The sequence below is a fragment of the Gopherus flavomarginatus genome, chromosome 6 (genome assembly GCF_025201925.1).
Source record: "Gopherus flavomarginatus isolate rGopFla2 chromosome 6, rGopFla2.mat.asm, whole genome shotgun sequence".
In the NCBI taxonomy this organism is placed as follows: Eukaryota; Metazoa; Chordata; order Testudines; family Testudinidae; genus Gopherus; species Gopherus flavomarginatus.
This window is the reverse complement of record NC_066622.1, coordinates 61,185,672-61,208,727: the sequence shown is the minus strand read 5'-3', so window position 1 is coordinate 61,208,727 and position 23,056 is coordinate 61,185,672. Positions and strand designations below refer to the sequence as shown.

The 23,056-nt window shown below is 46.7% G+C and overlaps 1 protein-coding gene and 1 non-coding gene across 2 annotated transcripts in view; one reads left to right on the top strand and one right to left on the bottom strand.

The window, feature by feature from the left end:
- Window positions 1–23,056, top strand: part of LOC127054176 (zinc finger protein 850-like) — a gene marked incomplete at both ends in the record, with an annotated part of 1,166,641 nt that overhangs the window by 329,990 nt on the left and 813,595 nt on the right. The window contains 2 exon segments of the mRNA XM_050960160.1: window positions 2,832–4,005; window positions 6,261–6,265. Of these exon segments, the coding sequence (XP_050816117.1) occupies window positions 2,832–4,005; window positions 6,261–6,265 (1,179 nt within the window).
- Window positions 14,209–14,281, bottom strand: TRNAK-UUU (transfer RNA lysine (anticodon UUU)). Its single transcript has one exon. It is a non-coding gene; the product is annotated as a tRNA-Lys (tRNA).

The following is a 23,056-nucleotide window of genomic DNA, read 5'->3' as shown; positions in this document are numbered from 1 at the left end:
TTTTGTCCCTTAGAATCAGTACGGACATAAGGGTTTGTCCTTTTTGTTTCAGCTTTTCCTCCATCCATCCTTCCCTCCTTTCTCTTCTTCTCTTGCTTCTTATCTCCTTTTTCCTATTCCCCTCTCAACACCAGGAGGTGTGCTTCTGTGTGTGTGTGTGTGTGTTGCGGGGGAGTGCTGTGCAGCTCCCACTGTGAGAGATCCACCCAAAAATGTGGGACTGAAATAGTTCTTGGGCAGTGATCCCCAGCAGTCACCTGGGCCATCTTTTGGGCTCTCTGGTAAGAATCCTCAGCCTCCCATCGTCAGTCTCTATCCTGATTGGCTGAGCAGGGGGTTATTGACAGGGAGGAGACTCAGGTCCATGTTGTTCTCTTTTAAGAACAAGGAAATAAGTCAGAACCAGTTCTATGTTTGACATATTTTCTTGCTTCTCTGCATTAATTGTCTCTGAGCAGTTGATGATTCCCTCTAACATTGCAGTTCTCCTCAAATACTTGCTGAATAATTACTGTGCACTGTTGTTGGTCTGGAGCTCATCTGAGAGCACATTATTCAGGTCATTCAATGTCTAAAATTCAAGATCCGATGGTTGGTTTGAAAATCAGGGCTCTTGGGTCCTATTCCCAACTCTGCCACTGCCTGGCTGTGTGACCTAAGACAAGTCAGTTCTCCTTTCTCAGCCTTAGCTTCTCCCTCTTTCAAGTAGGGATAATAATGATCCACTCTTACCTACCTCATGGTGGGTGGAGGATGGGATTCCATTGGAGAGTGTCACTAAGAGTAGTGCATAATATGAGGTGTCCCATCACGTTTACTCAGAGCAGATTATGAAATAATAGATTAGCTGAAACAGTCTTTTTTATTTGTATTTTTTTATTTTGGAATTCTAAAGAGCAGCAATGACTTAGCTCAGACTGAAGCATCTTATCTAATTTTCAAGATCTAAGTGTCTCCTCCTTGTGTGTGATGACACAATTTAACACACTGTGACAAACAGGAGATGCTTTTGTTTTGCAACAAAATCGTTTTGCAAAGAACTTCCATCTCACTTGTTATGATTCTGAGAAACAAACTGGTTTAGTCTGAATGGGATATTTGGACAGAAACGGTTGGAATGAAACTTTCCCACCATCTCAATTCCTGAGCTCTATCCCTGCCTCTGGGGGGACTTGTTGTCTGTTAGAACAGGAGTCTGACTGGTGGTACAGAGAAGGGAGGTGGATCGATCGCTGCCCACCGATTCGGCAGGTGGTATAGACATACCTCGAGTATCTGGTGATCGGAGCTGGACCCCCGAGGGGGACACATTGAAGGAACTCAGGGGTTAAGGTGCCTCTATTGTCAACTGTCAGGGCTGCTGTGGCTCAGAGGAGGGTGCTTGACTGCCTGGCAGGCTTAGGCACCGCAAGCCTTGGAGGTGGGAGAAGTGAAGCGGCCACGGAGTGCTCGGGGTGCTCGTGCTCAAAGCAGGGGTGAGCTCGGGCGAGGGAGATGCCGCAGGGCAGAGCAGGAGAGTGGCCACAAGGGGGGAGCCTAAGGGTGGAGGGGGGAGCTGCCACGGGTGGGGCGCCTAAGGGCAGGGGTGCGGGGGGTGGTAGGGTGCAAGGTGGAAGTTTCGCGTAGGGCATGAAACTTCCTTGCACCGGCCCTACCCCACGCCCTGCCTGCAGCCAGCCCTGCACCCCCTGCCCTGCCCTGCCGGCAGTCAGCCTCTGTCTCCAGCCAGCCCTGCACCTTCTGCTTTGCCTGCACCAGCCGCATCCTCCCTGCCCTGTCTCCAGCCAACCCATGATGCACCCCCCTGCCTGAAGCCAGCCAGCCCCGCAGCCCTTGCCCTGCCTGAAGCCAGACCCTACCTCCAGCCAACCCCACATCCACTGGTGCCCTGCACTTCCCAGGGCAGTAACCCTGCACATCTGCTTCAATGAGGGGGGCAGGGAGCAGCTGGGACCCACACATGTGCACACCCTAGGGTGACCAGACAGCAAGTGTGAAAAATCGGGAAGGCGTGGGGGGTAATAGGATCCTAGATAAGAAAAAGACCCCAAAATTCGGACTGTCCCTATAAAATTGGGACATCTGGTCACCATAGCACACCCCCAGGACTCCTGAGTTCCATTGCTGGGTTTCCTATTGGTTCCTCTGCTGGTTGTTTTCCTTTTCCTGGGGACTTTGGGCAAGTTGCTCCCCACTCTCGGGCTCTGTCCCCAGCAGTCAAATGGGGATTTCATACTTTCCCGCTATTGGAAAGTGCTGGAAGAATCCCCGAGCAAAAGCTGCTCTGAGAGTGCTAAGCAGCATCTGACCAATCAAGGTCGGAGCTCACTGCCCAGGAGGAGTGCTTGGCTCTGGGGTTTCACTACAGCCCAGTGTAGAGAGAGAACCCTAACCATGGAGTTTGGCTCAAGAAGACCACGTCTCCAATTTGTTAAGGGTGTTTTGAATTTCAATCCTGTGCTCTGTCTTCAGCGCCTGTTTTGGTTTGGTCTTCCCATTTCCATCCCTGTTTTGAGGCTTCTGTCTCTATCGCAGCAGGTGATGCAATGACATGTGAGAAAGAGGAGCAGAATTATCAGCAGGGAAATGTTGAGCGACTGGATAAACACAGAGCATTATCGCAAAGTTCGAAAAGGAATGTGTCCAGGAGTAATGAGGAGGGAAACTCTTTTGAGATTCAGCACAGACCAGAAAGAGAGCAAGGAAACCAGGCAGGGGAGAAATTGGGTAAATGTATTTCCTCTCAGGGAACTCAGAAGGTCCTCATGGAAACCACAACACACTAGGAAATCCTTAGGCAAAAGAGAAAAAATACATGCACTAAGTGTGAGAAAAACTTCATTCACAGATCAAGCCTTTCTGTTCCTCTGAGTATCCAGACAGGGGAGAGGCCCTACGAATGCCGTGAGTGTGGGAAGACCTTCACTCACAGATCAACTCTTTCTGTGCATCAGAAAATCCACACAGATGAGAGGCCCTATGAATGCCGTGAGTGTAGGAAAAGCTTCACTCACAGATCAGCCCTTTCTAGACGTCAGAGGATCCACACAGGTGAAACACCCTATGAATGCAGTGAGTGTGGGAAAACCTTCAATAACAGCTCAAACCTGATTACCCATCAAAGAATTCACATAGGGGAAAGGCCGTATAAATGTTGTGAGTGTGGGAAAACCTTCACTTGCAGATCAGGCCTTTCTCTTCATCAGAGAATCCACACAGATGAGAGGCCCTATGAATGCCGTGAGTGTGGGAAAAGCTTTATTACTAGCTCAGCCCTTTCTAGACATCAGAGGATCCACACAGGTGAAACACCCTATGAATGCAGTGAGTGTGGGAAAACCTTCAATAACAGCTCAAACCTGATTACCCATCAAAGAATTCACACAGGGGAAAGGCCGTATAAATGTTGTGAGTGTGGGAAAACCTTCACTTGCAGATCAGGCCTTTCTCTTCATCAGAGAATCCACACAGATGAGAGGCCCTCTGAATGCCGTGAGTGTGGGAAAAGCTTTATTACTAGCTCAGCCCTTTCTAGACATCAGAGGATCCACACAGGGGACAGGCCTTGTGTATGCAGTGAGAGTGGGAAAACCTTCAATCACAGTTCAAACCTTATTACCCATCAAAGAATGGGTAATCAAAGAATAAGGGAGAGGCCGTATAAATGCTGTGAGTGTGGAAAATGCTTCATTCACAGATCAGCCCTCTTTGAGCATCAGAGAATCCACACAGGGGAGAGGCCCTCTGAATGCCGTGAGTGTGGGAAAAGCTTCACTGATGGATCAGCCCTTTCTAGACATCAGAGGATCCACACAGGTGAAAGACCCTATGAATGCAGTGAGTGTGGGAAAACCTTCAATCGCAGCTGAAACCTTATTACCCATCAAAGAATTCACACAGGGGAGAGGCCGTATACATGCTGTGAGTGTGGAAAATGCTTCATTAAGAGTTCGGCCCTTTCTGAGCATCAGAGAATCCACACAGGGGAGAGGCCCTACGAATGCTGTGAGTGTGGGAAAACTTTCTCTTGGCTCTCAGCCCATGTTAGCCATCAGAGAATCTGCAAGGGAGCTCAACATTGTAACAATCTCTAGGGCTATCAAGACTTTCTTTTCTTTCACACTTTTCCTGATTCCCACATAGTAACTTTTAAAGCTCTTTGAACTGTTTGCAGCACCATTATCCCTCAGCTTGTCCAGATGAGTGGCCCATTTTTGCCTTTTGCAGTTCGCCCTCTTTTGAGATGGACCTATTTGTCCTTTCTGTTGTCCCACAAGTAATTTGAGTGTGCCCTTCCTATGAGGAACCAGGGAACGTCACATTTGTACCATTCCTCCTATTGCAAAGTTATTGTTAGTCACCAATGATACAGATTGTATCATTGCCAGTTGTTCTCACGTTGCTCTGGGTTGTGCTGAAGAGCAGTTATATTGGGAATTTTTCAAATTAGATGTAAATGAAGAGGAGCAGGGGCAGGAAAAAAGTGTCATTTCAGCTTCCGTGACACTGGAAGGAGATGAGGTGACTCAAAGATTCCCTCCTTCTCCTTCACTGCAGAACTGTTACCTTTTGCCTGGGCCATGCAGAGTTTATGTTCATCACATTCAATCCATCCACTTCTCAAAGTGTCATGTGATGAAGCATTCTCTGTTGTCTGTGCTTGCAGATGATGTTTTTACTACCTTAATCCTATATCAGAATCGCTGTGACTGGAGATGAGTGTCAAAAGTCCTGGGAGGGGAATTCAAATGGATTCCAAATAGAGTGTGATCATTTAGAGTTTAAATCCCAGCTTCCATCTATTGTAAAGCCACTTCTGGGAAGAGGGCTGTTTTTCCCTTATTACGGGGATGCTAGAATACTAAAAAAATTGTAAATAACATAACTGACTATGGAGACAGGGATGAGGGAAGCAGGTTTGAATGGATCAGAGGACAATGTGGTGGAAGAATCTCTTGTCTCGGTTCTGAATAATCAGATGTAACCTGCTCTGGAATTTCACTTGACACTTTCTTTCTAATGTATTCTCTCTCTGTGATGTGGGTTTCTATCTTTCCTGAAGGCTGTGTTTCGTCACCCAATTGGATATTAGTTCATTTTGATAGGATGTAGCTCAGATTTATTGAAGAATTTAAGACAATGACCCTTTGCTAAGTCCGCATTTATGATTTCAGCTTTGCTTTTTCCCCATCCCTCCATGATGACATGGAGAAAGTTGAAGTGCAGTTCTATCAACAGGAGTGAACTCTCTAATTTACTGGACAGGCTAACAAAGAAACAGCAGTGATTTAAAATCTCAACTCAGAAATGGTGAACAACAGCACAACCCCAACTAACTGAAGGAAGCGCATATGATCACAGTGTATTTCAGTTGTTTAAGGCAATATTGTCTCCGATGATCTGGGAAGAGAATTCCATGGTAAGTGATTTTGAACTAGGCAAAATGCTCATGTGTTTGGTTCCCAAAGCTTTTGTAACCCAGGCCCTACAGAAGATCTCTCCTAGCTAATCCTATGCTATGGGAAATGCAGCCGTTCATGACACAGATGTTGAGGAAATAGAAGTGGAGTTCTTGTCGAATTTATCCTTGGTAGGTTCTAAAGATGTGTATAAAATAAAACCAGTGTTGAAAATGTAATATCTTCAGAAAAATGCCCATTTTTTAATAGAATCTCCAGCTGTGGTAACTAACGAAGATTCTGATCCAGGCCTGTATCCAGTCCCTTTCCTGGACCTGTGCCACTGAATTAAAGAAAAACTAGATATGTTTCAGGAAGCCATTCCTCATTAACACTGCTGAGATTTTAAGTGGTTTTGTAAAGGATTCTACTTCAGAGAAGTGTAAATTTCCCCTATCCAAGACCAAGGATTTGGAAAGAGCTGAGGTTGAAAGAGTCCACACCCAGTTCTTGGTTTCCACCCCAGTAAAGGAAGCTATGGTGACCCAAGGAAAATTGTTTGTACAACTCCACTTCCTACTTCAGTGTCCCTGATTACACTTCCAAAGTATGCCAGGGTTAGACTGAGAAGAGTCATCCTTCACTGTTTGGATGCAAAGAGAGAGTGCTTCATAGGACATTCCTTCCCTGTGGATCCCAAACGGCCTGCCTGGCTGGGTAACAAGGACTTTCAGGCTGTAGAAATGATGGTAACCAATGAGGCAACGAATTTGTCAGCCTCCAATTTCAGACTTCTGGATACTCGCATGTTGAGTCCTGATACTATGGCTTTGTGTCTGACGCTGTGGCTACACAATTAAGCTGATGTTGGCACAGCTGCACCAATGTAGCTGCGCTGCTGTAGCACTCCTATTACAGATGCTCTAAGCCAGTGGGAGAGATTTCTCCCATCGGACTTGATTAGTCCAGCCCCCGCAAGCAGCAGTGGCTTTGTTGGCTGGAGAAGCTCTCCCGCTCATGTAGCACTATCTACACAGGGGGTTAGGGCTGTGTAACTACGTTGCTCAGCTGTGTGGATTTTTCACACCCCTAAGCAATATAGTTATCCCGATAAATGTCTTTAGTGTAGACCAGAGAGGTTTCTCTTGTGCTTTATGCATTTACATTACTTCTCTACCTCCTCCTACTTTGAAAGATTAGAAAGTGTGAAAAGAGAGGTATTTTTCTCCATGATGCAAAGATTCCGATACAGAAGACCCCTTCTACCAACACGTTGGCAGAAGATCCTGAGATATATGAACTCACAGAAGTGGTTGGGTCCTACATTGGGACAAACCACAATAAGAACCAGGGTTCAGTTGTTGGCAATGGGGATTAAAAGAAAAGTAACATATGACAACAATTTGTGATCTTTGAATATGTTGTTGTTACCAATTAAAATGAAATTATAGGTGAAGTTATTGGTTAAAGAGTAAGAGACTGTGTGATAATCTGAATTATTTTGGAAAACTGAAAGTTGTCTTGTTTTTGTTAGTCATACAGAAAATGATGGCTAATCTTGAAAAATTAATTTGATTTAATTTACCCTGGTTCCTCAACTGTTGCTACAGCTCTAGTACCCATCAATCCAAAGACTGAGAGAAATGGAGAGTTCCAACCATTGTCCTTTTAGTATCTTATTGTTCCTCTCTCTGTTTTTTGTGCTGGCCTTTCTCTTCTATCATTTTCTGCCTTTGTTTAGTTGATAACAGTTGGTATCCATCACTCACATTTGTTTGTTTAAATCTCTATCCGTTAAATAATTTTTTTGCTTGTTCAATAACTGTACTCAAGTGCTGTGTGAGATACTAGTTTTACTGTGGACCCTTGCTACTGTATCTTGGGATACTTCAGTAAGAGAGGATCTGGGATTTCACCAAATATCTGGTGGACACACTGAAGGAGCTCAGGGGTTGGGGTGGCTGCTGTAACTCAGAGGAGGGTCCTTGAGTTCCAGCAGGCTGGTGAGTTTGGTCACTAACATCCAGCTGCCAAATGCAAAACTCCCTCTTCCTTGTGGCAGGTGGCAACAAGGAGACTCACAGTCCTCAGTACCCTGAGAAAGGTCACAGTTTGTCTCTATGTTGATCCACCTGTCAAATTCGCACAGGGAAAGCTCCCAATAGCACAAAAGTCTGCCCTATGAAATCATGGAACATGTGCACTTCGCTCTGTGAAAGCATGTAAAGAATCCAAGCGCTGGAGGACAGGGTTTGGGTCCAGAGTGACCTAGACAAATTGGAGGATTGGGCCAAAAGAAATCTGAGGAAGTTCAACAAGGAGAAGTGCAGAGTCCTGCACTTAGGACGGAAGAATCCTATGCACTGCCACAGGCTGGGGACTGACTGAGTGAGGGGGGATTTGATAGCAGCCTTCCACTACCTGAAAAAGCAGGATTGTGGACTCTCTCCTAGCCACTTTTGTTGGGCTGGGCAGGCAGCCTGGAAGCCTTTCTAGAAGAGAATTGGGAACTGAGGTAGAAAAACCAATGTGGAAACCAGAACCTCAAGTTTAGACTCATTTGTTTATAATATTAAATCTTCAATTCTAGTGTCACGGTCAATACAGTTGCTTCTGCCTGATAGTTGCCCAAAGGGAAACTTAACTTCTCTGCAAAGGGAGTGGAGAGAAAACACTTTTCAGAGGCCAAGAGAGACAAGGCGAGTGAGGGTAAGAGCTTGTAGAGGATCAACCTCTGTTGGTGAAAGAGACAAGCTTTGGAGCTAACCCAGCACCCTGCTTCAGTTTTGTGTAGCCTGAAAGGTCGTCTCTTTCCTAAACAGCAGTTAGAACATAAGAACAGCCATACTGAGTCAGACCAGTTCATCTAGCCCACTGTCCAGTCTTCTGAAAATGACCAATGTCAGGCGCCCCCCAGAGAACCCATGGGACCAACATGGATACATCAACACCCCAACCAAGGTTAAAAGTCAATGCACGTGGGAGAAGCATCTTGTGTTTCATTCCTTATGTGCTAGTCCCATTGTGTCGCCATCTCCTTTTCTTTCTTTCTGTTAAAAGCTTTGGTGTTTTGCACAGAAACATTATTTCCCCAGCAGAGACCCAGGAGTGGTGGCTGCATTCCGGTACCAAACAGTCACTAGAAGGGGGCAGACAAAGGCCTTTAGGACGAGGCATCCCTCACTGTCAAAAAATCATCTCGCTCCTGCAGGTGACTGGCAGCCTGAATTTGTTCCTTATCCTCCCAGAGTCTGGGGGGCTAGAATCAGAACTACCCAGCCCCTCCATATGTAGAAGGAACAAACATAAACCTTGTCTTTAAAACAAGCTGTTCCCTTCCTTCTCAGGGAAGATTTTTCTGTGAGTGAAGTTGAGTTTCAGTTCCCCTCTCCTGGGGTGGGGCCAGCTCCCAATGAGCTCTGATTTCACCTTTGCCCCTTTCAGTCACTCTGGGATCCGAACTCTGCTCCCTGCCGTCAGGCAACTTCCAGCCCATCCACCTTGCTCATTAATTCCATGGTCATATATCACCCCCTTTGCCAGCACACAGAGCCTGCAAGAAAGCTACTCATACTAGATGCATTGGTGCTATAGTGTTGTGCATAGGTGCTGTCCAAACAGTTGGTCTGGGTTTGAGTTCCAGCCAGTGCAACAATGGCTTTTTGTCTTCTGTCTCCTCGTCTGGAAGTGGTTTAATTTCAGTCACATTTTGTTACAATCACATCCATAGAATGAGACAATAAGTGTGTAAAAGTCCAGCAGGTCATACACGATGGAGGCACACAAGGGGCTGGAATGTTTTCATCTGAGAAAGACAGAACACTTGGAAACCTGCAGCTCCCATCCCCTGGCCTTCCGTGTTATGATTCCAGCTGTGTGAGCTGTTTGTATGATGTTCTGGCATGATGGGGAAATAAAGTATTGAGTCAGTTTTTGCTCCTGCAGATTCCTTTGCAGTTACAATTATAATGACATGAACAAAAGGGAGGCAAAATAAAAATAATCCCCAAATTGCAATACAGGTGGGGAAAGAGAAGATCACGGTTAAGCCAAATACATCAAAATAAAAATACTAAAAGGGAAAGGGGGAAGAGATCAGGTCTGTGGAGATCCCCTTGATATTTGAACTCACATTGTTAGAATCAAAGTTCAGACTTGACACTGGAAAACCTGCAACTACCTGTCTCTCTGAACACCTGTGATGAACAAGATCGAGTTGGGACACCGGTTCTGCTTCAATCATGTATTGTCTCTCTGTTCTCTCTTTCTTCTCCCCGCAATTCCTCGTATCCAATGTCTCTGCCTTTCTCCTCTTGTTCCCTCTCCCCCTGCCCTTTCCCAGTGGCAGCGACTCACAGGGCTTCTCCCCTGGTAGCTGGTGCTCATTATCAATCAAATAAATCAAAACACTTTCACCAGCAAGTGGATTTAGCCCAGGACCCTCAGAGTCAGCAGCTGTTATACCCCCACTGAGCTCTCTGGTCAGGTGTCCTGGCACTGGAAGCCTCCTGTGTAGATTCTAAAATAGCAGGGGGCTGAAATATTGGACTGGACATTGTAGCTCCACCGTTATTTTATTGAATTGCTTCAAAACAGCAAGTATAGAAAGTCTCCTAAGTGTCAGGCTCTCTGCCATGGAAACAGCTGCCCCTGCTCTCCAGGAGTCTGTGTGTTCCACCCAGCAACGTACAAACCTGCTCCAAGCTGAAGGGGGGATCAGACAGTGACGATAACGCAAATCTTCAGACAATTAACCCAAGTCCCTTCCTTTCTTGAACCCAGGACGTGCCAGTCACTTGTTAGCCATGGCGTTATCTTCATCTTCAAATACCTCTCAGGACATTTCACAGAGAGAGTGGAACCCCCCCCCCCATGGCTCCCTGTTGAGGCATTGTACCGTACCTGCCCCTGGACACTGTCTGATTTTATACTCCTAGAGCTTTTTCTCTTCAAACCCCTTATCCCAATCTCTGGGCCACCGCCACATTTCAGAGTTTAGAATTTACTCTCATCACCCTCGTATGGCACTTTCCATGTGAATGAGACAAAGCAATGGGGGAAGCTCTGTGGCTAATGAAAACCGGTGTGTTGGGTGAGGCCTGAACTCATAACCCCAGCAGTGCGCCTCCCTCACTAGCCAGTTGTATCCCCATAGGTGCTTCATACACAAGCCTGGGAAGTAGGCAGTTACCTGTGTCTGTGATTAACGGAGTTGGTGGCTAATTGAAAGGCTGATGGTTCAAACCCAGGTGAAGATAGAGGTGTTTGGCTTTTTTGTGAAGAGAATCCAGTACATTTTAACAGGCAGGAAAATGCCTCAATTCTGGCCTAGCCTCATTGGGCAAGCATAAGGAGCAATTTCACCAGATGTGTTGGTGGTATAGGGGTGAGCATAGCTGCCTTTTGAGCAGTTGACCTAGGTTCAATTCCCAGCCACCACACTGAGGTGCTGTTTTCTCAGCTGGAAACTAGTTTAATTTCCATCACATTGTATCAGTTTATCAATGGAATGAGAGAATCAATGTCCTGCAGGTCATTAAACACCCAGTGAAGGAAGAAAGGGGCAGGACTATACAGTGAGCAGGTGGAGTCACCCTGGTATTACAATGTTTGGGTTTTTCTTTTCTTTACTTCCCTCTCCCTTTTAGACTCAGAGCATTTAAGGTTAGAAGGGACCAGTGTGATCATCTAGTCTGACCTGCTGCACCTTGCGGGCCAAAAGAGCCCACTCACCCACTCCTGTAATAGACCCGGGAGGGGAGGCAGCTCTGTGCTCTGCCCCTACTCCAGGCAGCGCATGGAGGCCCTCTGCCCCCCTCCCACAATGGGTGTGCAGAGATGTGCCAGCAGCACTAAGGTGGCTCCCTGCCCACTCTGCCTCTGTCCCTCCGTGCCGCTTCCAGAAGTGTCTGGCATTTCCCAGCATCCCCTGGGGTGGGGGGAGTGTCTCCATGTGCTGCCTCTGCCCCGAGAACCAACTCCACAGCTCCCATTGGCCAGGAACTGCAGCCAATGGGAGCTCTGGGGGCCGCACCTGCAGGTAGCGGCACATGGAGACTCACTGTCCCCGCTGACCTGAGAGCTGCTGTCACAGGGTTGTGTGTACTGTTCACTTCAGGAGTTGCAGTGCCCGGGGCAAGCACCACCCCCTCCTGCACTCCAACCCCCAAGCAGAAAGCCCGCACCCCACACCAAAATTTCCTCCCAGAGCTTTGCTTGTCTTCCTTTCACCCAGAACCATCCTTCCTCTCCTGGGTTGCAAGTAGCCATCCTTGGGAAGCCACGAGGCAGGCACAGGATCCTACCTCCCAGCAGCCAACTGCACCTCCCCAGACTTTGCAGAATGAATGGTGGCGCTCTACTAACCCCACTTAGCCGCACTGAGGGGCTTAGCTTCTGCCCTGCCTTCCTCAGCTCGACTTTCCTCTTTTGCCCCATTCTTGCCTCACTTCCTCCTTTGGCAAGTCACACAAAGGAGGCCAGCAGGAAGAGCTGGTCTCCACCAGCCAACCTCCCAGGGCAGAGGAGACCAAGCCACAAGGCTCCAGAAGGTGACTGACCCAGATCCTCTAGCTTTCCTCTGCTGATGCCAAGGCTCTTTCTCAGCTCATCTCCCCAGCCTCTGTCCTGCAGGGGTTGGGTTTATCACAGGTACATGCCAGTGGCAGCAGTAGGAACTTTGCTAGACAGCCAGGGAAGCTGGGAAAACTAAGCAATTTTGTTTCTGCCTGGTTTTGAACCAGAGACCTTTTGCGTGTTAGGCAAACATGATAACCACTACACTACAGAAACTCTGTCAGAGGACTCTGCCCCTCCCTTCATAAGAGTATAAGAATGGCTATACTGGGTCAGACCAAAGGTCCATCCAGCCCAGTGTCCTGTCTGCCAACAGTGGCCAATGCCAGGTGCCCCAGAGGGCGTGAACCTAACAGGCAATGATCAAGTGATCTCTCTCTTGCCATCCATCTCCATCCTCTGACAAGCAGAGGCTAGGGACACCATTCCTTACCCATTCTGTCTAATAGCCATTCATGACTTAACTTCCATTAATTTATCTAGTTCGCTTTTAAACCCTCTTATAGTCCTAGCCTTCATAACCTCCTCAGGCAAGGAGTTCAACATGTTGACTGTGCACTGTGTGAAGAAGAACTTCCTTTTATTTGTTTAAAACCTGCTGTGCATTAATTTCATTTGGTGGCCCCTAATTCTTATATTATGGGAACAAGTAAATAATTTTTCCTTATTCACTTTCTCCTCATCATTCATGATTTTATATACCTTTATCATATCCCCCCTTAGTCTCCTCTTTTCAAAAATGTAAAATCTTTCACAGTCTGCTTTGGTCTTAACTATCTTGAGCAGTTTAGTATCATCTGCAAACTTTGCCACCTCACTGTTTACCCCTTTCTCCAGATCATTTATGACTAAGTTGATTAGGATTGGTCCTAGGACTCACCATTGGGGAACACCACTAGTCACCCCTCTCCATTCTGAACACACCGATGGGCGAACCTGGAGAAAGTGATGGCAGCCCTTCGATGGGTCAGCTGGCAGAGCAAAGGACTGGAGCCGGAACTCAGGAAATCATCCTTATGTTGTCCTTCTGACTCCAGCTTGAAGGAGAGCTTCTTTTTCTTCCCCTTGCTGAGAAAGAGCAGGAGAAGAAAGAAAGATCAGGTGAGTCAACTCTTGCTTGGGAGCCACCCACTGAAAATGTAAAAACAAAAAAGTAAAGCCATAAAAGACTTCAAAGCCCACTAGGCCCAACCTCTCTTCTAATATGGCAGAAAAGCCACACGTCTCCTGTCTAGGTAGGGATATCTTATTGCCTCACAAGAAGTGGACGATCATCATGTTCAGCCTCAGCAATACTCATGGAGCAGGGGGAAATACATGGCTGAGGAAATTCCCTGTAGACGAAAGATAGGCCTTGAGCATCACAGCTTTGTAGGTAATTACAAGGTCTACTTACGCCACCGGCTGAGCCATTCCTCACAGGCCAGCAACTGCTTCTCCCAGTTTGCGTTCCTCACCATGTACCCAACTAAATGCTAGAAGGCCCAGATCATCAACCTACCCACTCTTGCAGCCCTCCTCTTCCACCCTGACTGATAGGGAGGAGTATTAAGCCTCCCTCCCTTAGGCCTTTCAGCATTCCTGGGGAACACCAACACCGCCCAAGTGACTTTGGGCCAGTTGGTCAACCAATAGGGCTGCCTCCTAGGCCAGGCTGCAGCCCAGCTTCAGGACTCAGAGGAAATGGAGCTCCCATCCCTACCTACAGGACTCCAAGCACGACCAGCCTTCTGGATCAAACATCCCCTCTTGTGCTCAAGTCACAACAGCTAGCAGGCAAAAGGCAGGCTTTCATATCATTTGAGAGAGCAAGACAGAGCCTTGGAAGACCCAGCAGGATTAGGCCGCACAGGAATTGTCCTCAGATCCTACTGAGACTTCAACTCAGATTGCAGGATTCAAAGTCCTGAGGGCTGCTCTTACACCATGGGACCAATAGGGAACCCCCAGATCTCTGCTGAGTTCTGGTGTGGATGATCCTGCGGGCGCAGCCCTGCATTTACTCACCACGTTGGCATGTAACAGTTTGCTGCAACTCCCAGAGGCCTTTCTTAATCCAGACTGAGAGGCCAGTGGCCATGTGAGGAAATTGCCCCTTCCATCCTAGGCACTACATGGCCCTTTCTAGGAAAGACCAAGTCCTGGAGGAAAAATGACTGTTGTGAAATAACATCCTGAGAAGATGCCTTTTTCAGTTGCTGGAGGAGTACCATATGGGGAAATGCTCCCTTTTCACCTGACCAGGAATTTGAAACCTGGACCGTCAGATTAAAAGTCTGATGCTCTACCAACTGAGCTAGCCAGGCCCATAGAAAAAAAGGGCAAGTTTGATGCAGAAGAGAAACTAGTCAAGAAAAAGAGGGCAGAAAATTTGCTACTCTTGCTTCTTTAGCAGCCCTAGGCCCATCTTGCTTCTTCATGTGGCACCCAGAGACATTCTTCTTTTTTTAGTTAAACATCAGATCCAGGAGAAAACACAGTTATACAAAGCAAAATAAAATTGACCTGTCTCATGCAGTGCTACATTGACCTGTATTCAGACTGAGCCTAAGGGAGGGCCTTGCTTTGGGATCAAACATGACCTCTAGTGCGAGTCACAACAGCTAGCAGGCAAGAGACAGGCTACCATGTCATTGAAGGGAGCAAGAGGAAGCTTTGGAAATCCCAGAATAATTAGCTGGCAATGAAAGGACCCCACAATTCTACAGGGGCTTGAACTTTGATTTCAGGATTCACAGCTCTGAATACCAGTCCTTACACCATGGGACCAACCAAGAGAGTTTGCGTTCTGGCATGAAAGACTCTGTGGGGACAATTTTTTCTCTCAGGGAATACCCAGTGGGAATATGCCTTTCTGGCCAGCCCTACATTTGCTCAAAAAATCAGCACACAGCACTTTGTTACAGGCCCAGAGGCCTTTCTTCCTCCAGACTGTAATGCCAGTGGACAGGTGAGGAAGTAGCACTTTCAGTCCCAAGCAGTAAAGAGCCCTTCCTAGGAAAGGCCAAGTTCTGAAAAGGAAAAACTGAAGTCAAAGAGAGTCCTCAAGAGATGCCTTCTGAAAATCTTGGGGAATTGTCCTTCTACCTGACCAGGGACTTGAACCCTGGACCCTCAGATTAAAAGTCTGAGGCTCTACCAACTGAGCAAATTTGAGGCTGAAAAGAAACTGCTCAGAAAATGAGGGCAGAAAACAATACGGAAAACCTGATGCTTTCACTCTCTTAGCAGTCCTAGCCCCAGCCTGCTCCTCCATCCCGCCCCCTGAGGCCTTATTCTTTTTTTAGTTAAATAGCAAATCCAGGAGAAAACCCAGTTATACAAAGCAAAACGAAATCACAAACAGAAATGTCATTGGAAATACAAAAATTAAAAAGGAAAACGCAATTCCCACCACTTTATCATGTCTGGGCCATTCCTGTATCGAGAGCACCTGCTAAGGGCCCTGTGTGCTTACGAGAAACCTGGAGAAACTCAAACCACAGGCTGAACATGAAACTCAACTGCTCCCAGGTGCTGCAGTAAAACCCTTTCCCTGCTATGACGTTGCACTCCATATGATTTTATTAAAATATGCTAATGAGTCTGAATATAATGTAACTGGAATATGCTTTATGCATGTAAGGTAGCATTACAAAGTTTATAATCGACTGTGTGTGTTCATCGTATGTGTATGAACCGATCATTCTTGTATCTGAAACTAGAAATATGAACAATAACTCTGAGGTCTTGTTGTAATGATGCAAAGTGTGGGCCACTAATAGTGGTTTGGACTCTTGATGGCTCCCATTAACCAGGACAATTGACTGTAGATGGCTCTGTCCTGCACCATCTGTGAGTCAGGCCAGGAAAAATGAAGGCTTGGGGTCTCACAGGACATGTGAGCATGTCACCTGGTACAGGAATCCATCTTAAACCTGGGGCTTTTCCCCAGGAGAGAGACAAAAGATTCCTGCCTTGTACCAAAGTTATATAAGGGGGTAGAACAGAAGAAAGGTGGCTGCAGTCATAAGAAATCCCCTAGCTACCACCTGAGCTGGAGCAAGGATTACGCCAGGTGAAAAGATTGGGCCCAGACTAGAAATAAGCCTAGTCTGCAAAAGAAGCTTATTGGAAGATCTCTGAGGGTGAGATTTTATCTGTATTGAGTTTCATATTGTATTAGGTTTAGTCTTGCATGTTTTTGATATATTTTGCTCTATGGAGAATACAAACTCTATAGAGAAGGAAAAGTTAATGCCTTAGAAGATTCTGTGTGTGTGTGTGTGTTAGATGGATGCGAAGGTGTCTAGAAAACACTCTCCTGTAGTCTCTTTTCTCTGATTTCCTTTAGAAAATTTGAAGCAGGGAGCATTGTCTTCTGAGAGGTTTGAACTCAAAACCTTCAGATTATGAGACTGAGACACTACCAGCTGTGCTAAGAAGGCTTGGAAAAGATTTAGACTCAATGCATATAGAATCCTTCTGCAGCCGTGACCGAGCCAGGAGTGAATTGGAAGAAGCAGGGGGATATGGTGCCCAGACACCTTTCCTGGCAGCTAATAGATCAATTTTCCCTGACAGTGAACAATCTACTGGAATTTATGGCAGCAGAGGGTGGATATTTCCAAGCTGAGCATCAGCTTCCACATTTCAGAACTTATTCTCCTTTTCCTAGTAGGGTACTTTCCATGTGAATTGGGGAATACAAGTTGGGGAAGCTACAGGGGTAATAGAAACCAGTATTTAAGGTAAGGTTTGAACTCATAAGCCCAGCAGTAGCCCCTTTTGCACTAACCAGTAGCACCACTGCAGTTGCTTCTTAGGCAAAGCTGGGAAGCAGGCAATTATCAGTCTCTGTGGTTCACACCTTTGCCTGGGAATTGCAAGGCTGCTGGTTCATACCTAACTAAAGATGCGACTTTTCAGCCATGAGACTCCAGGATATTTTAACAGGAAGAAAATCTCCTCATTTCTGGTTTAGCCCCATTTTACCCCTTCTGCCTGTCTTCTCCCCCACACGATCTCTTTCCTTCCCCATTGGGGCCATACAGAGAGGAGCCCCAGTCACTGAGAAGTTCCCTTTTCTCCTTCACAGAGGGCTTTAACGCCCCGTATCTCACTCAGGCTCACAACCACCCAGAGTTCAAGAACTGTCCCTGTTCCCATTGGACAGATGAGGGGAGCCTGAGGTCCAGAGAAGGGAAGTGACTTACCCAAGGGCCTACAAAGCAAAGCGGTGGCAGAACCATAAAGAAAAGCCACCAGTTCCAACTCCTGTTCTAATGGACAACAAACCCCCCAGAGGCAGGGATAGATCCCAGGAATCGAGATGGTGGGGAAATGTCATTCCAACTGTTTCTGTCAGAAAATCCCATTCAGACTAAACCAGTTTGTTTCTCGAAATCATAACAAGTGGGATAAAAGTTCTTTGCTAAAATATTTTGTTGCAAAACAAAAGCATCTCCTGTCTGTCACAGTGTGTTAAATTGTCTTGTCGCACACAAGAGGAGACACTTAGATCTCAAACATTAGATAAGATGCTTCAGTCTGAGCTAAGTCATTGCTGCTCTGAACAATTTCAAAATAAAAACATACAAATCAAATAGACTATTTCAGCTATTCTATTATGTGTTAATCTGCTCTGAGTAAACGTGATAGGACACCTCATACTATGCCCTACTCCGAGTGACACTCTCAAATGGATCCCCATCCTCCGCCCACTGTGAGGTAGGTAGGAGCAGATCATTATTATCTCTACTTGAAAAAGGGAGAAGGTAAGGCTGAAAAAGGAGAATGGACTTGTCTTATGTCACACAGCAAGTCAGTGGCAGAGTTGGGAATTGGACCCAAGAGCCCTGATTTTCAAACTAACCATCGGAACTTGAATTTCAGACATTGAATGACCTGAATAAAGTGCTCTCAGATGAGCTCCAGACCAACAACAGTGCACAGTAATTATTCAGCAAGTATTTGAGGAGAACTGCAATGAACTGCTCAGAATCATGAACTGCTCAGAGACAATTAATGCAGAGAAGCAGCAAAATTTGTCAAACATAGAACTGGTTCTGACTTATTTCCTTGATCTTAAAAGAGAACAACAAGGACCTGAGTCTCCTCCCTGCCAATCAGGGTAGAGCATGAGGAGGGAAGGCTGAGGGTTCTCACCAGAGAGCACAAAGGATGGGCCAGGTCACCAGTGGGGATCACTGTCAGAGCACTATTTCAGCCCCACAGTTTTGTATGGACCACCCACAGTGGGAGCTGCAGAGCACTCCCCTGCAACACACACACACACACACACACACACACACACACACACACACACACACACACACACACACACACACACACACACACACACACACACACACACACACACACCCCCTGGTGTTGGGAGGGGAACAGGAGAAAGGACAAAAGAAGCAAGAGACAAAGAGAAAGGAGGGAGGGATGGATGGAGGGAAAGGTGAAACAAAAAGGACAAACCCTAATGTCCCCAGTGATTCGAAGGGACAAAATCCCAGGCATGGAATAAAATTCTGCCTCCTTAAGCTCGTGTTTTCAGTGCCTAGAATTCAACTCTCACCAGATAGATCAGACTGAACAGGTTTCAGACCTCCAGGAGGCGCTTGCCTTCTAAACAGGGATGGCTGTTTTCTAGTAAAATCACTACAAGGGAAGGAGAAAACTCGAAAGAGGTTCCTCCTGGCACTCACATCCGTGAACCTGAATACTCTGTCAGTCCTCAAGGAGACCTGGAGAAAGAGACTTGCTGAAGCAAAGCCACAGGGGTCTCCGAGGTTTCCCTGGCCCCTCGCCTCTGTCCTGCCTGGATGATGTCAGCATCTCTCTGTGAGGTCACCAAATCCCCACCACCTTTGACCGATAGTCTGAGGTGCTGAAAAAAGACTTTGTGATGTCACTGCCACACCCCTCCCTTGCTGTGTTAATGTCCTGCCCCTGGCCAGGCTCTTTGCAGGTTTAAGCTACTCCCTGTGGATCACCCCACTCAAGGAGCGTTCGTTCTAGGAAGCAAGCCGGCTAGACAGGAAAATATCAGACGCTGCTGCCAATGCTACACTCAGTTTTTCAGAAATTAGTCGACTTTATGGCCAGAAGAGACCATTAGAGCTTCTAATCTGACCCCCTGCATATCACAGGCCTCCTGTATGACAAAAGAGCGACTTTGGAGGCAAACACATTCCAGAAAGGCATCTAGTCTTCATTAAATGACATCAGGAGATGGCAAATCCACCACTTTCCTTGGTAGCCTGTTCCTGTGGTGAATCATCCTCGCTGTTGAATATTTGTGCCTTAGTTGTAATATGAATTTGTCTCTTTTTACCTTCCAGGCATTGGGTCTTGTTATACCTTTCTCTGCTCAATTAAAAAGCCCTCTAACACCCAATATTTTCTCTCCATTAAGGCCCTTCAACACTACAGTAAAGTCACCTTTCAATCTTCTTTTGATAAGCTAAACAGACTGAGCTCTTTCAATAGCTTACTAGAAGGCATTTTTCTCCAGCCCTCAGAACATTTGGTGGCTTTTTGCTGCCCCAGCTCCAATTTCACATCATATTTTTCAACTGAGAACACCAGAACTGGAGGCAGCATTCCAATATCAGTCTCACTGATACCATGTCACCTCCTGTGACATTAATGACTTAATCTGTAACTGTATAGATCACCATTGCGACCACTGTTCTATATTTGCAGCCAATATTATAGAAAAGTTGCCACGTAAGGGGTCTGTGAAGAGGTTCTGATTGACTGATTATAATGATGCTTTCTCTAGATGTGTATCATTTCTGTAGTTGACGTTATGAATATTGGTTCTATGCTGTCCATATTTCAAACTCGTGCTCTGCTTCTGGGGAACACTCTAGACAAGTTGGTGTCAGTTCTGCCTAGCCTGCTTGATGGCCCACTAGGGACCATCAGTTATACAATCGACCCATTGAGAGAAGGCAGATACACCTTGTGACTCATCAAGGTATGCAGGGACCTGTCTGTGCACAGAACTCAAAGGTTTTTCTATGCCACGTGCTGGATAGAGTGTCCTTGGGACAAAGACAGCAAAGACCACGTGGCAAGAGACTATAAAAGGCTGATGCCTCATCTCCATCTTGTCTTCAGTCCTGCTTCATACCTCTGGAGGGACTTTGCTACAAACAAGCTTCAGCTCTGTACAAAGGACTGAATACCCCATCCCAGTTGTGGATGGACTCCAGAGACTTGATTTGAACCTGCAGTTTATTCCATAGCTGCTACAGGCCTGAACCAAGAGCTTTGCCATTACTTCATGTGAAGGATTAAAAATCTATTTGCTCTTTATGTAGCAACCTGGTGCATGGATTGTGCCAGCTCTTTTCCAGACTCAAAGTCCAGAGTATGGTCAAGGACCAGAGGCCTAGCAAATAGTGATAAGCTAAGAGAAAGCTAGGGTAAACAGAAAGCCTTGCTTGCTAAGATAGGCCTGGTCAGCAAATTGCCAGGTGTTGGAGCTAAGAACCAAAGAATTGTGTCTTATTCAGAGATGCAGATTGAACAAAGAATCCCTGTTCCTATTGTGTTTGTTTCTTCTGTAGGGAGACGTTCTTCCCAGAGATCCAGTCTTGAGTTTATGAAAAGTTGTCACATGTCAGTATAAGATATGTCATCCTTCCACGTCCCTTCCCAGGGACCAATGCCTGCCTTTAGACACACAGAAAATCTTTATTGCCATATACTTTCACTGTTTCTTTGCTTTAACCCCTAGGAATGTACCTGTTGGACAATCAAAGGAGTTGCTCCATTCCTATGGACCCCAAACCAGAATTCAATATAGATATTTTATACTAATAACATTTTATCAAAGTATAAATGAAATGTTAACTTGCTAACTTGAGACCATGGGTGGAGACATTATGTAATCTGTTAACTATTGGCTAATGTGCTTATCTTGTCTTGCTGCAAAACCTATCCATGGGTGTGGAACTGCCTACCCCGTCACTTTCCCCTGCTTGTGAAAAATCTATATATTCTATTGTAATTAATTAATTAACAATGTCTCTGAGCCTAATAAGCAAGGTGACACTCCGCCAGCACTGTGTGTAATAAACTCCTATTTTTGACCTCTACATGGTGTAGATTTCTGTCTTTCTCGGACACCTGCTGAATAAAGAGAAGATCCAGGATCCAGCCTGGCTGAATGTGTGTTCTCTCCTCACAGCTTGGTGATCTTTTGAGGAAATGGAGAAGACTGCCTTTGCCTAGCTGTACATTGCTTGCAAAAGAAACAGGTCTTTTTGGTGACAAGTGTTGAAAGGGGGCACTAGGCAAATGTTTAGACAGGAAAAATGTTCCCCAACTGGACTGGCATCTGTGGATGCTGAAGTCACAACGCAGAACACTAAACACTATTTGAGAACGGCTGGTGTCAGAAGAGTCTCTAAAAAAGGCCTCTTCTCCGCAGCAGGGGTCTCTCTGTGCACAGAACTCCTGGTAGCGTGATGGCTGCAGGCAGTGGAGAACTCTATTTTGGCATCTCTTTGCCTGTTTTGTGGTCAGCATCTGCAGTGGCTGTTAAAAGGTCTCTAGATAGTGATCTTTGGGAAGAGCTGGCTGAAGAGCCTTCCTACTAACCAGGAGAGCCTGGCTTGGCCTGCCAGTTCTTCCTTGCTGAACCTAGTGTGTATGTTGGCTCCTTTTTTGTATCTCTTTTCAAAAAAAGAAAAGACCTGTCAGCAGAATCCTTCTAAGTGCTTGTTCAAGACAGAGAGAGCCTTCCTTGCGGCTAAGTCTTGGTGCCATGGGGCATGCCTCATTGCTGTGGTGCCTCTTGCTGGCCATCCTGGTAATAAGTTCTGGTTCACCGGTGCGCCTTCATCTAGTGGCATCTGGCTGCATCTGTTTTATCATTAGGACCCATGGCGCTCTCAGGACTTCAGTGTCCTCTTATGGACACAGCCCTCTGGCTGTGCCCCACTCAGTTTTCTCCCCCATTCCCGGGGGCAGATGTTCTCTACCCGGACACTTGCCTCAGTCGCTGGCTGCCGTCCAGGGTGTAGCCACCCGTGTCAGCCACTACGGAGGCAAAAGTCGTGAACGTCCAACCCTGCATCTGTTTCCCTGGACCACTTCCCCACAGCCCCAGCACCTTCCTCCGCCTTTGTATTAGGGCCTCAGTCTGGCAGAATTCGGCCAGAAGGTCACTCATGAGCCCCTTACCCACCCAGCACTACTCTGATCATGGTGCCCGCCCACCCTTCCCCTTCCCCTTCCCCTTCCCCAGCCCCAGCCCCAGCCCCAGCCAAACCTCCCTCCTCAAACTCCAAGCAGTGACTAACTCTTGCTGGGCTGAGCAGCCCTTTATATATGGGCTGCTCCAGCAAGCCTTCTCCTGATTGGCTCTCCCAATAAGCCCTTTCCTGATAGGCAGGGTTCTGCGCAGCCTCTGCAAGGCTGCCTTAATCTTTCTCCTGCTTGGTTGGGGGCAGACACCTCCCCACACTTGGAAAATGGCAAATGAGAAGTTTAGAGCTGGTGGAAAGGTTACCATGACTGAGAACTGAGCCGAGGTTGCTGCGACTGAAAAACAGATCACTAACCGCTATATGATCACAGTGGCTGGTGGGAGAAGCACATGTTAGAAGCCCTCTGTCATCTCAGCTGTGGCTTTCTGTGCACGGAGAGCCAGACACCTCAAGGTCTGCAGGTCTTGCGGGGAATGTGGAATGTCTGTACTTTAGAATTTGCAGGTGTTGTCCTGGGCCATCAAATGGAACAGTTGCAAACACTTTTTTGAGGCAGGCACCATGGCTTAGCTGGCTAAAGCACCTGCTTCCTAAATAGGAGATCCTGGGTTCAACTCCCAGTGTTGCCTTCGTGTATGGCTTTTGTCTCCTCTGCTCACATTTTCCTGTGTCTTTCTAGGAAACAGAAGAGACCTCCCTTGGTAGCCAAGTCATTGCTTGCTAAGGAAAAGGCTTTTTTGTAGAGAAGCATTGGAAAGAATCAAATCACAAGCCTGGAGTTGATGAAAAGGCTGCTGTGACTGGCATTAGCATGTGGTTGCTTTGACTGCAATAGCTGCAACGTGAGAGCCTGCGCCACACGTC